The sequence below is a fragment of the Vulpes vulpes genome, chromosome 12 (assembly GCF_048418805.1).
Source record: "Vulpes vulpes isolate BD-2025 chromosome 12, VulVul3, whole genome shotgun sequence".
Lineage (NCBI taxonomy): Eukaryota > Metazoa > Chordata > Mammalia > Carnivora > Canidae > Vulpes > Vulpes vulpes.
Window position 1 is genome coordinate 780010 of NC_132791.1, and position 13135 is coordinate 793144.

The 13135-nt window shown below is 57.8% G+C and overlaps 1 protein-coding gene across 4 annotated transcripts in view; it reads left to right on the top strand.

Moving 5' to 3' along the window:
* Positions 1-1387: 1387 nt before the first annotated feature.
* The window catches only part of CDK5RAP2 (CDK5 regulatory subunit associated protein 2), a 156234-nt gene continuing 144486 nt past the window's right edge, over positions 1388-13135 (top strand). For 3 of the 4 annotated variants that reach the window (XM_072727512.1, XM_072727511.1, XM_072727513.1), the window contains exons 1-2: positions 1388-1554; positions 11321-11388. In XM_072727512.1, coding sequence (XP_072583613.1) covers positions 1499-1554; positions 11321-11388 — 124 coding nt within the window. In that variant the 5' untranslated portion in view covers positions 1388-1498. Of the gene's footprint in view, positions 1555-11320; positions 11389-13135 lie in introns of those variants that run through there. The other variant, XM_072727519.1, reaches the window with a different exon arrangement.

Sequence of the window (13135 nt, forward strand, 5' to 3'; positions counted from 1 at the left end):
GTAGCTCCTGCAGGGGTGGGGGCTACGGCTGGCCACCGACCGGCGCTGGGGGCACCGGGTCATCCTCGCATCCTCACAAAAACCCGCAGGAGGGGTGTTAGCCCCACTTTCCAGGCTCTTTCAATCATTCCTTCACCCTGTACTTAAAACACCGTCCGGGCGGCGGGCGGGGCCTGGGGACACCGCGGTGAGAAGCTCAGAAGCCGCCGCCGCAGGAGCGGACTTTGCAGGCTCCAGCAAAGGGAGGACTTATTGAAAAAGCACAGGAATACCCGCTGCAAATGCGGTGAAGGCGGCAGGACCAGATCAAGGGTCGCCGAGAATACGGCTGGGACTTGTTTTCCCCCGGACGGTGAGAGGGCGGCTCTGGAAAGCACGGCCCGGGCACAGCTGCAGAGGCCCTGGGGGGTCCGGGAGGCGCCGGCTCCGCCGGGTCTTCACCGGCCCCCGCGCCCAGGATTCTTCCCAGGCCCGGCCCGACGAGACCCCGGCGTCTGCGGTGGCTCCGCGCCCGCCCGGCCTGGGGTCGCCAGGGCCCGCGGGGGGGCAGGTGTGTCGGGTCCGTTGGGGGTCAGGTGTGCCCGGGCCGTCGGGGGCAGGTGCGTCGGATCCGTAGGGGGGGGCAGGTGCGCCGGGCCCGTCGGGGGGCAGATGCGTCGGGGGCAGGTGCGCCGGGCCCGTTGGGGGCAGGTGCGTCGGGGGCAGGTGCGTCGGGGGGGCAGGTGCGTCAGGTCCTTGGGGGGGGGGCAGGTGCGTCGGGTCCGTCGGGGGCAGGTGCGCCGGTCCGCCCCGTCCACAGGCTTCCTTCCCTTGCCCCCGGGCGGGTCCCTTCGTCTCGGCCCGGCTGACGACGGCAGGTGTGTCCGCGCCCGGGGCCGGGGGGGGGGGGGGGGGCGGGCGGCACCGGCTCAGCGGGACGAGCTGATCCACTGGGAACCGGGCGCGCACGTGCCCGCTTGAGTTGCGCTTCGGCAGGGAGGTTCTTCTAGGTGAGGCCCCTTGTTGTCCTGCGTTTCAGCTCCGAGCCGCGTGCCCGCCCGCACCGCGCGGTAGCGGTCACCATCCCAGGCGAGCGCCGGCGGCGGCGGGGCCGCGAAGGGCGGAGAGAGCCGGGCCTCCCCCTCCCGCCCGAACCAACGGCCCAAGGCCGGCCTCTGCCCGCAACAAAGATGGCGCGCGCCCCGGGCCCGCCTGCCCTGACGAAAAATGGCCGGCGGCCTCGCTTTCCTTAGCCTTGCGGCCCAAGGGCGGCGCTCTTGCCCTTAACCGAGATGGCACCCGCCCGCGCTCCGCTGCCCGGCCTCCGGCCGCCGCCGGGCGGCTTCAGCGCGCGCCTCCGTGGCCCCGCCCCGTTTCCGTAGGAAGAAGCGCCGGGAAAGATGGCGGCGGCTGCGGTTTGAATTCCAGCGGCGCCGCCGGCGTCCGACCCGGAGCAGGGCTGGAGGGGCGGGGACCTGGGGGCCCGGGGGGCGCCGCCGCGCCCACGCCCGCGCCCGCGATGGACTCGGTGTTGGGAGTCGACGCCACCGTCCCCGGGACGCTCGGCGGCTGCAGGTGCGGCCGGGGCTTCGCAGGGGCGGGCGGCGGGCGGGACCCCGCGGCGGGGAGCGGGCCACGAGGCCGGGGCTGCTCCTGGGGGTGTCGGCGGCTTCCGGGGGGGCGGGGGGCGGGGGGCCGAGGGGGCGGGGCCGGGGGTCCCGGGGGGCCGAGGGGGCGGGGGGCGGGGCCGGGGGTCCCGGGGGGCCGAGGGGGCGGGGGGCGGGGCCGGGGGTCCCGGGGGCGGGGGGCCGCCTTGAGCCCCGAGCCGAGCCGACCCCGCCGACCCTCCCACCTCGGCCCTCGGGCGCTTTAGCAGAAGGGTCCAGCCTGTTTCCCGTCTGCGAAAGGCGGCGGGTCACGGAGCGACGGAATCGGGGGAGGGCGGGCGGGAGAGGCCTTCCCGGGGTTTGCCGGGCGGGACTGGAGCTGGGCTCGGGGACCCTGGGCTGTCAGTGCACCACCTCCCCCTCCTCCAGCACCAGCACCAGCACCACCACCTCCACCACCAGCATCATCACCTCCACCACCATTACCACCACCAGCACCACCACCTCCAGCACCAGCATCACCACTACCACCACTACCTCCACCTCCACCTCTACAGGTAACATCAGCACCACCACCAGCATTCTCACCTCCACCTCCACCTCCACCACCATCACCAGCACTACCACCACCAACACCAGCATCACCACTACCTCCACCTCCACCTCCGCCATCACCACCACCACCAGCATCCTCACCTCCACCTCCACCACCATCACCAGCACCACCACCTCCAGCACTAGCATCACCACTACCACCACTACCTCCACCTCCACCTCCGCCATCACCGCCACCACCAGCATCCCCACCACCACCTCCACCACCATCACCACCACCCCCACCCCCACCTCCACCACCATCACCATCATCATCACTGCAGGTTGGGGAATAATGGCTGACAGTGGCCTCCAGTGGATCTGTCCCAAGAGGCTGTTGGAGTCCACGTTGCCCATGCGGCCTGGCATCTTTCCTTTGGGGAGGAAAGCCCGACAGCCACACACTGCTCCAGGGCTGGGCTGCTTGGTTCTCAGGGGGCTCTTGGTGGAAGAAGACGGAAGAAGGACGTGGAGGAGAATCCACAGTGTTTATCCAGCTCTGCTGGGGATAGGCTGCTGCTTTTAGTCAACAGACCCTCATTGAGAGGGTGACCATGTTTATTGTGCAACCTGGGACACTTCTAAGAGAGAAATGGGGGATCCCCAGGTGGCTCAGCGGTTGAGCATCTGCCTTCAGCCCAGGGCGTGATCCTGGAGTCCCAGGATCCAGTCCCATGTTAGGCTCCCTGCAGGGAACCTGCTTCTCTCTCTGCCTGTGTCTGTCTCCCCCCCCCCCCCATCTCTGTCTCTCATGAATAAGTAAATAAATTCTTTTATTTTTTATTTTATTTTTTAAATTTGTATTTATTTATGATAGTCACAGAGAGAGAGAGAGAGAGGCAGAGACACAGGCAGAGGGAGAAGCAGGCTCCATGCACCGGGAGCCCGACATGGGATTCGATCCCGGGTCTCCAGGATCGTGCCCTGGGCCAAAGGCAGGTGCTAAACCGCTGCACCACCCAGGGATCCCAGTAAATAAAGTCTTAAAAAAAAAAAGCGAAATGGGACAATCAGTGTTCATGTCTAGACAGCAAGCATAAACTGGTCTGTCTTGGGCAAACCTGGACTAGTGGTTACTCCGTTTATTGAGGACGTGTTATGTATCCTGTGGCGGTCCGTCAGGTCCCTGTCATCGCACTACCACTGTGCCAGCATACTGGGGAGGACTTGGGTTGTCCTGACACCTGTGATAGCCCTTTATACTACAGTTTGAAACCTTTTTTAAAGTATGAATCCGATGGTCATTCTGCCGTGTGTGTTTAGTGCGTCTCATCGCCATTAAGATAAAGTCCGTTCATACTCTCGGCTCTCAATTACCTCAGTGCCAGCTGACCAAGCCCTTGGGCTTTGGGACCCAGACCTAGGTGGGTTTCGGTCCCACTTCTCGGTTTAACAGCCCAGTGATCTTGGGCAAGTCACTCCCTCCGCGAGCCTCAGTTTTTTTCATCTGAAAAGTGGGTGAATCTGAAGGGGTTTTGACCAGTGACTGACGCACGGTAGCAGCTCTCCAGGCGAGCTCCCTCCTTCGCTGCGGACGCCCCTGTGGCTGGTCTCTTACCTGCTTCAGACCCTCCCTGGCTCCCCGTCACCCTCAGAATGAGGTGCCTTAATAGAGCTTCCAAGGTCGTTCATAAGCCGGCCCCAGTTACCTACTGACCTCCTGTGTCCTCTGTGCCTGCCCTCCTCCTCCCTGAACACTCCCTCTGCCTGGCTGCCAAGGCCTTTGTCATGAATGGCCTGCCTCGTTCTATTCTGTTCTTTTCCTTTCTTTTTTCTTTCTTCTCTTCTTGATTTTATTTATTCCTGAGAGACACAGAGAGAGGCAGAGACACAGGCCAGGGGAGAAGCAGGCTCCCTGCGGGGACCCTGATGCAGGACTCGATCCCGGGACCCCGGGGTCACGGCCTGGGCTGAAGGCAGGTGCTCCACCGCAGAGCCCCCCAGGTGTCCCACCTTGTTCTTTCTTACTGTCCGACCTGTGCACTCGCTCTTCCTGCTGCCGGGCTAGCCCTCCCTTCCCTTTGCCTTATTAATGCCTCTTATTTTTCAGGTCTCACTTAGATTTCGATGCCAGGAAGCCTTTGCTGACATGCCCCTATCCCCACCCAGACCCTCTCTGCTCTTCCAGCCACCCCCACCCATCACTGACCCCATTTTAGCCCTTATTGATGTCACTTAGGTTTTTGCTTTTAGATTTTTATTTATTTGAGGGAAGGAGAGAGTGTGAGGGCACACGAGAATGCACACACAAGGACGGTGAGGGCAGAGGGAGAGGGAGAAGCAGACTCCCTGCTGAGCCGGGCGCCCAGTGTGGGGCTGGGTCCCAGGACCCTGGGATCATGACCTGAGCCGAAGGCAGACGTTTCACCGACCGAGCCACCCAGGTGCCCCCACCTCAGTGAGTTTTATTGACTAATGTTGTTCAATAGAAATACAGTGTGAGCCACATAAGTAATTGAAACTTTTCTAGTAGCCACAGTGAAAAAGTAAAAGAAACAGATGAAATAGATTTTAATAATATATTTGATTTCACCTGGTATTTCCATATATTATCATTATAACCGGCAAACAATAAAAAATTATTAATGAAATATTTCACCTTCTTTTTTATCTTACAGTCTTTGAGATTCGGTATGCATTTTAAACTTACCAACACTTCTTGATTTGGATTAACCACAGTTCAGGTGCTCAGCAGGTCCCTGTGGCCGGTGGCTCCTGCAGGGGGTCTTGCAGGTACAACTCTAACGTGTCTGACTTCCTAATTAGACTCTGACCTGTTTGAGAGCAGGGCTGCATATTGTTCATCTTTGTAACTCCAGTTCCTAACCTGGCACCAGGCATATAAATGGGAGGTGATGGTATTATCCCCTTTTTGCAGGTGAGCACTCTGAAGCTCAGAGGTGAAGGGAGCAGTCTGGAATCCCACAGAAAAAGTACACGATTGAGCCCGGATCTGAATCCAGGCTCACTGACTGCAAAGCCTGGCTCTCAGTCCGTGTCCTGCCTTCTAGCTAGTTCCCTGTACCAGTTCTGAGGGGACTCTGGGAGGATTTTAGGGAGCTGCTGGCATGGGAACTGGCCCTTAAAGAGTGGCCCAAATGTCTTGAAAGAGACAGGTTCCCCATTAGATGGTCACAGTGGAAGAGAAAAATCCCTGGAATAAAATCCTCTTTTTATCTTAGCGTGAGCACCCTTCTGCTTGGTAATTTCCAAGCCCCAGTTTTAAAGACTAAATGGAAGTCCAGTTTGTTGAATCCGGTTGATATGCGTCATTCTCTGCAAACCTGATGGCCTGTGGGTGCCCCAAAGAGCTCCAGCCCTGAGGTCAGGCTCAGATGCCAGGCCCCAGAGCCTCGCCCACTCTGAGGCCCTTTATCAAGTCCTGCCTGGTGCTTTTGGAAGAACCTGGGCTTTGTACTCCGGATCACTGGGTCTGGATCCTGCTTCAGCCACTTACTGGCTGAGTTGCTTTAGTAACACACCCAACCCTTCTGAGCCTCAGTTTATTTTCCGTGATAATATCTACCTATCAAGTGACTGTGGATGGAGCAAGGTTATATGTGTTCTGTGCCTGATTCCGGGACGAAGTCCTTGGTGCCCACAACCCCGGGTTTGTCCTTTTGTTTTCATGCCTGAGGTTCTGCGCCTCCCTAACTGAGCTTCCTAACCCTGGGCCCAGGTTTGTTCGTCTGTGGGTTTCTCTAATAATTTTTTTTTAAAGATTTTATTTATTTATTCATGAGAGATAGAGAGGCAGAGACACAGGCAGAGGGAGAAGCAGGCTCCCTGCAGGAAGCCCGATGCGGGACACAGTCAGGGACCCTGGGGTCATGCCCTGGGCCGAAGGCCGCCGCTCCCCCGCAGCCCCCCGGGCGCCCCGTCTATGGGTTTCTCTAGCGCTTGGCTATTAAGAGCTTGCTGTGTGGTGCGGGGCAGGCCTGAAGGAAATGTCCTGTGAGCTTGTACATGGCCATACTTTGTCAGGCGAAGAATGCTCTCATGGACTTTTGTAAAAGGTGGAGAAAGAGGATGGTGGAATGAAATTTTGGTGAATGTTTGAAGGCTTGATTCAAGGCTGAGCTCGGATCTGGGTACCCCTAGGCTTGAGGTTTGAGGAACGTGTTCCCGGTCTCCAGGATAAGCTAATGAGGGCAGCGAGGATGGCTGGCTCGTTCCCCACCGTGTCTTTAGACCTGGAACCGTGTCTGGCATATAGTAGAGGATCCACAAGTATTGTTGAATGAGTCGGTTTTGTTCAGTCCCTAAAAAGATACGTACTGTGTAAATACAGGCTCCATATTTAGGAGTGCAGTGCTGCTTGGTGACCGCTCGGAAAAGGTGCACACACAGTGTCAACTGGCACAGTCCTTCCCGAAAACAATTTGGTGTTAAAAATATGTCCATATGTGTGTTTTAGAAACAGCTTTATTGAAACCATTTGTATGCCGTGAAGTACATTTAAAATATACTATTGAATTATTTTTTAGCATATTTACGGAGTTGTGCTATCGGCCTGGTATCTCATGTGGTATTGGTTTCTATTTCCCTAACGACTAATGATGTTGAACATTTTTTCTTGTGTTTTTTTCGCCATTTGGGTACAGTTGGCCCTTGAACAACACAGGGTTGGTGGTGCGGTGTCCCGCTCAGTGGAAAATCCACGTGTAACTTTTGATTCCCCCACAACTTAACTACTGGCCTACTGTTAACTGAAAGTCTTACTCAGAAACAGTCAGTTGACACATATTTTATGTGTTATATGTATGTACTATATTCTTACTGTAAAAGTAAGCTAGAGAAAAGAAAATGCTATTAAGGAAATCACAGGGAGGAGAAAATACATTGACGCCACTGTCCGGTATTTATTGAGAAACGTGTGTGTAAGAGTGGACCCGTGCCATTGCCCTCGTGTTGTTCCGGGGCCCACTGCATTTTCACATCCTTTGCCCCTTAAAAGTGTGTGAACGTGTTTTGACCCAGCAGCTCTACTTCTTGTTATGGTAGAGAAAGTTTGGTGCACGTGCACCTGGAGACCTGTATGAGGACAGTCGTGAAGCCTTGTTTGTAAAAGGAACGACTTGGAAACAAAGTGATTTACCGTCAGGGGACCGGGTAAATGCGCATCCTTTCAAGAGGGAATTTCAGACTGTGACCACTGGCAGCTCGTGAAATTCAATTCAGTAGGTTGCAATGAGAATCTTAAAAAAACAGAATAGTACAGAATAGAAAGCATTTCAAGAATTAAGGGCAGTAAATTTCCTTCTGTGGGTTGTGGTCAGTAAAGTTCGAGAAACATTGCTGTGGAATGCTTGTGGGAGTTACAGACACGAGGGTACATGTGTTCGTGCTGTCGTGGACAGCTGCAGGACACGGTAAGTGAAGAGAGGATGCCGCAGAGTAGTATGTACAGTTTGGTTGCATTTGTTTTGTTTTTAAGCCACAAAATAAAACATGTGTCCCCAGGGATGCCGGGGGGCTCAGCGGTTGAGCATCTGCCTTCGGCCCAGGTCGTGACCCGGGGTCCCGGGATCGAGTCCCGCATCGGGCTCCCCGCAGGGAGCCTGCTTCTCCCTCTGCCTGTGTCCCTGCCCCTCTCTCTGGGCCTCCCAAGAATAAACAAACAAACAAACAACAGACCCTGTGTCCCTGTATCTGTAAATAGAAAGAAGCCTGGAGGGACAGCTGTCTTGCTGGCAACAGGGTTGCCGCTTGGGGGGCTAGATGGGAGTGAGGAATACCCGAGAACTTTAGGCTTGTCTGTATTTTTTCCCTCCCACTCCGCTCACCCGTTTGCCCCTTCCTGCTGCCCTGCCCTCTGGCGGCCGCCACTTCGGGCTCTGTGCTTAGGAGTCTGTTTCAGCTTTTTGGTTTATTTGTTTTGTTTTTTAGATTCTCTGTATAAGTGAAATCATAACGGTGTTGGTCTTTCTTTGACTTCAGGGCCCGCTGGGCCCACGCGTGGGGTCGGGAAGGGCAGGATCCCTGTCTTCCGCGGCCCCCGCCTCCTTCATCCATCAGCCTGTCGCCTGTCGCCGGCCCCTTGGGTCGCTCCCCTCCTGGCCGTTGCACACGACGCTGCGGGAGCACGCGTGGGTCTTTGCAAGTGCGTGTTCTCACCTTGCTAAGCGCCCGGAGGGGGACTTCCCGCACCACGCGGCTCTGCGTCCGCTGCCCAAGGGAGGCCGAGCTGTTCCCACGGCGGCCTGTGCTCGAGGCTCCCTTTCCCCACGTCCTGGCCCACACTTGCTATTTTCTTGTCTTTTTGATACTGGACGCTCTGACAGGTGCGAGCGGGGTGGGATGTCCCCGGGGTTCTGACCTGCGGTCCGCGGACAGGGAGGGACGCCCAGCATCTCTCCGTGCGTCCGCTGGCCGCTGGCGTGGCTTCTTCCGTCTGTACTGTTTATATTTACGTTTCTTCTCTCCGGGTGGGAACAGAGTAAGGAATGAATCGTTGAAAGGCAGGCAGCAGCGCACCTGGCGCGGTGGTTTCCTGAGTGTGCCGCCCGGTGCCGCGCGGCTCTCCCGACAGCGTGGCCCTCCAGGCCTCACCGGGTCTCGGGTGGGGACGGGCAGCGCGGAGGTGTGGGCCCCGTGGGCGGGGCTAGAGCAGGACGGGTGGGTGTGCGCTGCGGGCGACCGTCCCTCCACCTGCCCACCGACAGCCCCCAGCAGCCCCGGCCAGCGGCTCCGTGCCCGTCGCGGGAGCCCTCTGCCGCGGCTCATTCGGACCTTACCGCGTCCCCCGTGGGGAGGGTGTCGGGCCCCAGGGTTGTGGGGAGACTAAGAGCGTGGGTTGCAGTCAGGCCAGCTTGGGTCTTTCAGCTTACTAACTTTTCTGAGCTTCTCTTTTCCTTATTTAAAAAAAAAATAGCAACAGTTAAAAGCTGCCAGCCGCTGCCGGAGGGCCGTGGTGAGGCTGGCGTGGGGGCCGCCGGTCCCGAGTGGGGGGCACGTTCGCCGCGGGGCCCCTACAGGAAGCTTGTTAGGATTATGCCGTATTTGGCACGTGAGGAAGCCAGTGCTGACTCTCTGCCACGTTCGCAAGGAGCTTTGGGTGGCCCTGCCCAGGCCAGCAAGCGAATGGACCCTGGGAAACCTGGATTCTGGGCTCTGCTTTGCTGGGGACCCCCTTGCGATTTTGAGCAAAGAGGTTCCTTCCCCTTCGTCTCCCCCACTGACCCCGTGATAAACTGTGCCGAAGCCCTCTCTGCTTTTGCTGCGTAGTTTTGATTTCTAGGGGGCTTCGTGAAGCCCCAGCCTCAGTCCTGAGGCTAAGAGTGAAGGACCCGAGTGGGAAGAGGCAGCTGGGGGTGGGGGGGCGGGAACCGACGGGAAAGCGCAGATGACAGAGACTCCTAGCATTGGAAGAGTGGGTAGGTAAAGCCCAAGTGGAAACTTGGCAGGAACCAGGCAGGAACTTCTGCGTTAAACAGTGGTTTCTTATAATACATGAGATGTCAAATGTCATTTTTTACAGACTTCATTGTTTGCCCGTTGGAAACTTGTCGAAGACCAAATTCTTTGGCTCTGCCTGCCGTGTAGTCTTCACTGTGGTTGATCTCGGCTTGCGACACTGACGGGCCCTTTCAGCCAATGGTAGAAGGTTCGTGGCCGTGGTGGAGAGGCCCCCACGTGGGGAATGTGCAGACCCGACGGCAGCCTAGGCCTGACCGCTAAGCTGCTTGCGACGGTGGCCTCTGGGCTACCGACTGCAAAAGGTGGTGGCTGAACTTGATTTTGATTTTTAATATTCAGTTTAGAGGGTGGAGTTTGTTCTTCCTTTGATGATTATTGGAGGAAATGAAAAAACACAGAATTAAAAGGGAGGAAAACCTCTCTCATTTTCCTACACATGATGACGTTAAACATTTGTTTTCTTATGGATGCGCAGCCCTCCTAGTTTCCAGGGGGGATTTGAGGTGACAGTAGTACACAAGTTGTGGCTTTTTTCATAGTTGGGGGCACGTCCTGCTGGAGTTGTTTCTGGTCATCTTTATAGCAGGTGTGCACCGTGTAACCGTTCTCTTGACGTCGGGACCTTACCATGCGATTTTTTGCTTGGTTCTGATGGTGCAGGTCCTTTCCCGACTCTAGAATTGGGCAGTCGGGGAGAATTGTCCCGGGGACGGAATGGACTTGGGTTTACAAACCTGGGGAGAGCCAGCTGACGGGAAGTCCAGCTCTCAGCTTGGAGCTTGGGGCGGGGAAGCACTCTTGGAGGGTAGGTTCTGGGCGTGGTGGTCCCCTCGGCGGCCTGGCGCCCTGGCCGGCCGCTGGCATGATCTGTGCCCTGGCGCCTCCCTTAGAATGCACAGGCCCTTCGGGGCCGCGCAGCTCTCACGGCGGGAGATCTTTCACGCCTGCACCGAGCACGGTGTCTTTCCTGGTGGCAGGGATATTTTGCGGCCGTTGACGGAGTGCCCACGGTGTGCCAGGCACCTTGCCGGGGACTTTGCGTCTGTGGTTGCAGTCACTTCCCGAGTAGCTGCTGTGCTCCTTCCGCGGATGAAGGAGGCTCGGCTCCGGGAGGTACCTGGCTTAGGCTAGAGCCGGGTCGTGTCTTCTGTGTCAGCCACGCCTCGGTTACGGTTTAGTTTTCTGTCAGTGTCTCCAGATCCTCACTTAACCTATGTTTATAATTCAACCAGTAGAGTCTCTTGGATCAGTGCATTTTGCATTTTCGTGGGACATTCTTAAAGTGTTTGAATTGGTGCCTGCTCCTTGGGAGCTTTATTTTTGGTTGTGTCCGACACGTTAGTGACGACGACGAATAGTAAAGACCAAAGCAATGGTCCCCACTTACTGGGCGCACCCTACGTGCACGTGCCGTAGACGTGAGCTCATCTTTACAGGTCGAGGGAGGAACAGGGAAAGGGAGACTCAGGAGCGTCCGCAGCCGGGAGTTGGCACAGCGCCTCTGCTTCCAGCACGTACTAGACGGTACACGGACGCGATGTGGGCGCGAGTGGGCGGGCGGGCATCCTGGGACTCGCTGAAGCTCACTCGGCCCGCAAGGTTGGAGCCCAGGACCCGAGCTCTTGCCCCTGCGCTGTGTGTACGTTGTCGCCCGTGCAGCCCGGTGGCCCCCAGCCCCGTGAGACGCTGACGCTTCTCTTCCTGCTCGTGCTCTCTCCTAGTGGCCTCGCCCGCGGCTCGCCAGACGAGGTGGACGGCATCGGCCCCGGAGCCGGCTTGGGAGACACTGGTAAGTGCACGACGCCGGCCTTCCTCGCGGGCTGGGCCTCGAGCCTGGGGCTGGGCCTTGAGGCCCCCTGCCCACCGCGCTGCTCCCGCTTCCCCAGCCCCGCCGGGGATTGAGGGCCCCGGGGCAGCTTTCCTGGGCTCTGCTCCCCAATGCCGGGCTCGGAGGGGTTCAGCCACTGTTCGCCGACTGGGGTGCCTGGGTGAGCCTCCCGGCGGCTGGGGGCCCAGCACGGTCCTGCGCGGGCCCCGGGGACACAGGTAGCTGCTTAGGCCGCGGGACACGCGCTGAGTGCTAAGCGGGCCATTGTGTTGAGGTGGGATTAGAGGGGACTTTCGGGGGGCAGCTTGGCTTTTGCGGAGCGTCCTTTATGACTTCTGTTTCTGAAGGAAGCGAGCGCTGTCCTAAGTACCCGTGGGAGGTGCTCATGATTTGCCTTGTAACATACCTTAGAGATACTGGGACTTGTGTGTTTTCCCTCTTCCTCAAAGTGAGGAGCCGGCAGGAGGGAGAAGTTTGTAGAACAGACAGTATCAGGGTCGTGCGGTTTATTTCTGGAGAATATTTTAACTTACCGGCCCCCTCAGGTTTTCCTTCAGAACCTGGCAACTTCTGCGTTGCACACGGATCATGCGGTGTCTGTTGTCCCCGCACGCGGGCAGTTAGGTGTGGAAAACCGCCAGGACTGCTTTCTGCGTTAGCCCATAGCGCAGTGCTTTGTGCCAAGCCCTGGGCTAAGTGCTGGGAATCAGCCTTGAACACGGTACGGCCAGGCCTGGAATAGAGAGTCCAGCACAGAAATGTCCTGGTGAATCATATGATCAATGTGATGAACAGAGAGAACGAGGTGCTGGGAGGTTGGGGTGTGGGGAGGTGTGTCCTGGCGCAGAGGAGGTGGGCGGGGCAAGAGTTTAAGACAGCGATATGGAGCTAAGACTGGGGGAATGAGTGGGACCTAGGTGGGGAGGGAGGGGAGTAGGAAGGGCCGGAGGCAGGGGTGTAGGTAGGGAGACAGAGGCATAGGGAGGGAAGGAGGCAGGTGTAGGGAGGGAGGCAGGGGTGTACAGAGGGAGGCAGGCACAGAGGCGGAGCAGGGCCCATCTGAGGACTGGGGAAGAGTGAGTGTGCCCTTTGTCTGCTATGCGGGGCCCTAAGGGTGGGCCCCCGTCCCCTTCCGCGGGACGCCGGGCCTGCCTCTGGGCCTTTGCTTTTGAAGTTCCTTCTTCGGTTGCCTTCCTCTGCCTGCTGCCTCCCTAGCACGCAGGGCACCACGGTCTCCCCCCTCGCTCACTTGCACTTTCCTCTCTGAATCTCGCTAGTTTTCTTTTTTTTTTTTAAATTTTTTTTAAAATTTTTATTTATTTATGATAGTCACAGAGAGAAAGAGAGGCAGAGACATAGGCAGAGGGAGAAGCAGGCTCCATGCACCGGGAGCCCGACGTGGGATTCGATCCCGGGTCTCCAGGATTGCGCCCTGGGCCAAAGGCAGGCGCCAAACCGCTGCGCCACCAAGGGATCCCTAAATCTTGCTAGTTTTCTGTTGCAGTTTGTTCCTGTTGGTGACATACGGCTTCCAGGGTCTTCCAGGGCTTCCAGGGTCTTCCAGGGTCGCACCACTTGTGCCCCGCCTACTTGACCACCTGCCCTGGGTCACCCCGTCCCCTGGTCCGTGACCCTGCGCCAAGGACTGCTGCAGTGTTCCCGCTGCTGCCCCGCTTCCTGCAGCACCTTCGGGCTGTTCTCTGCCTGT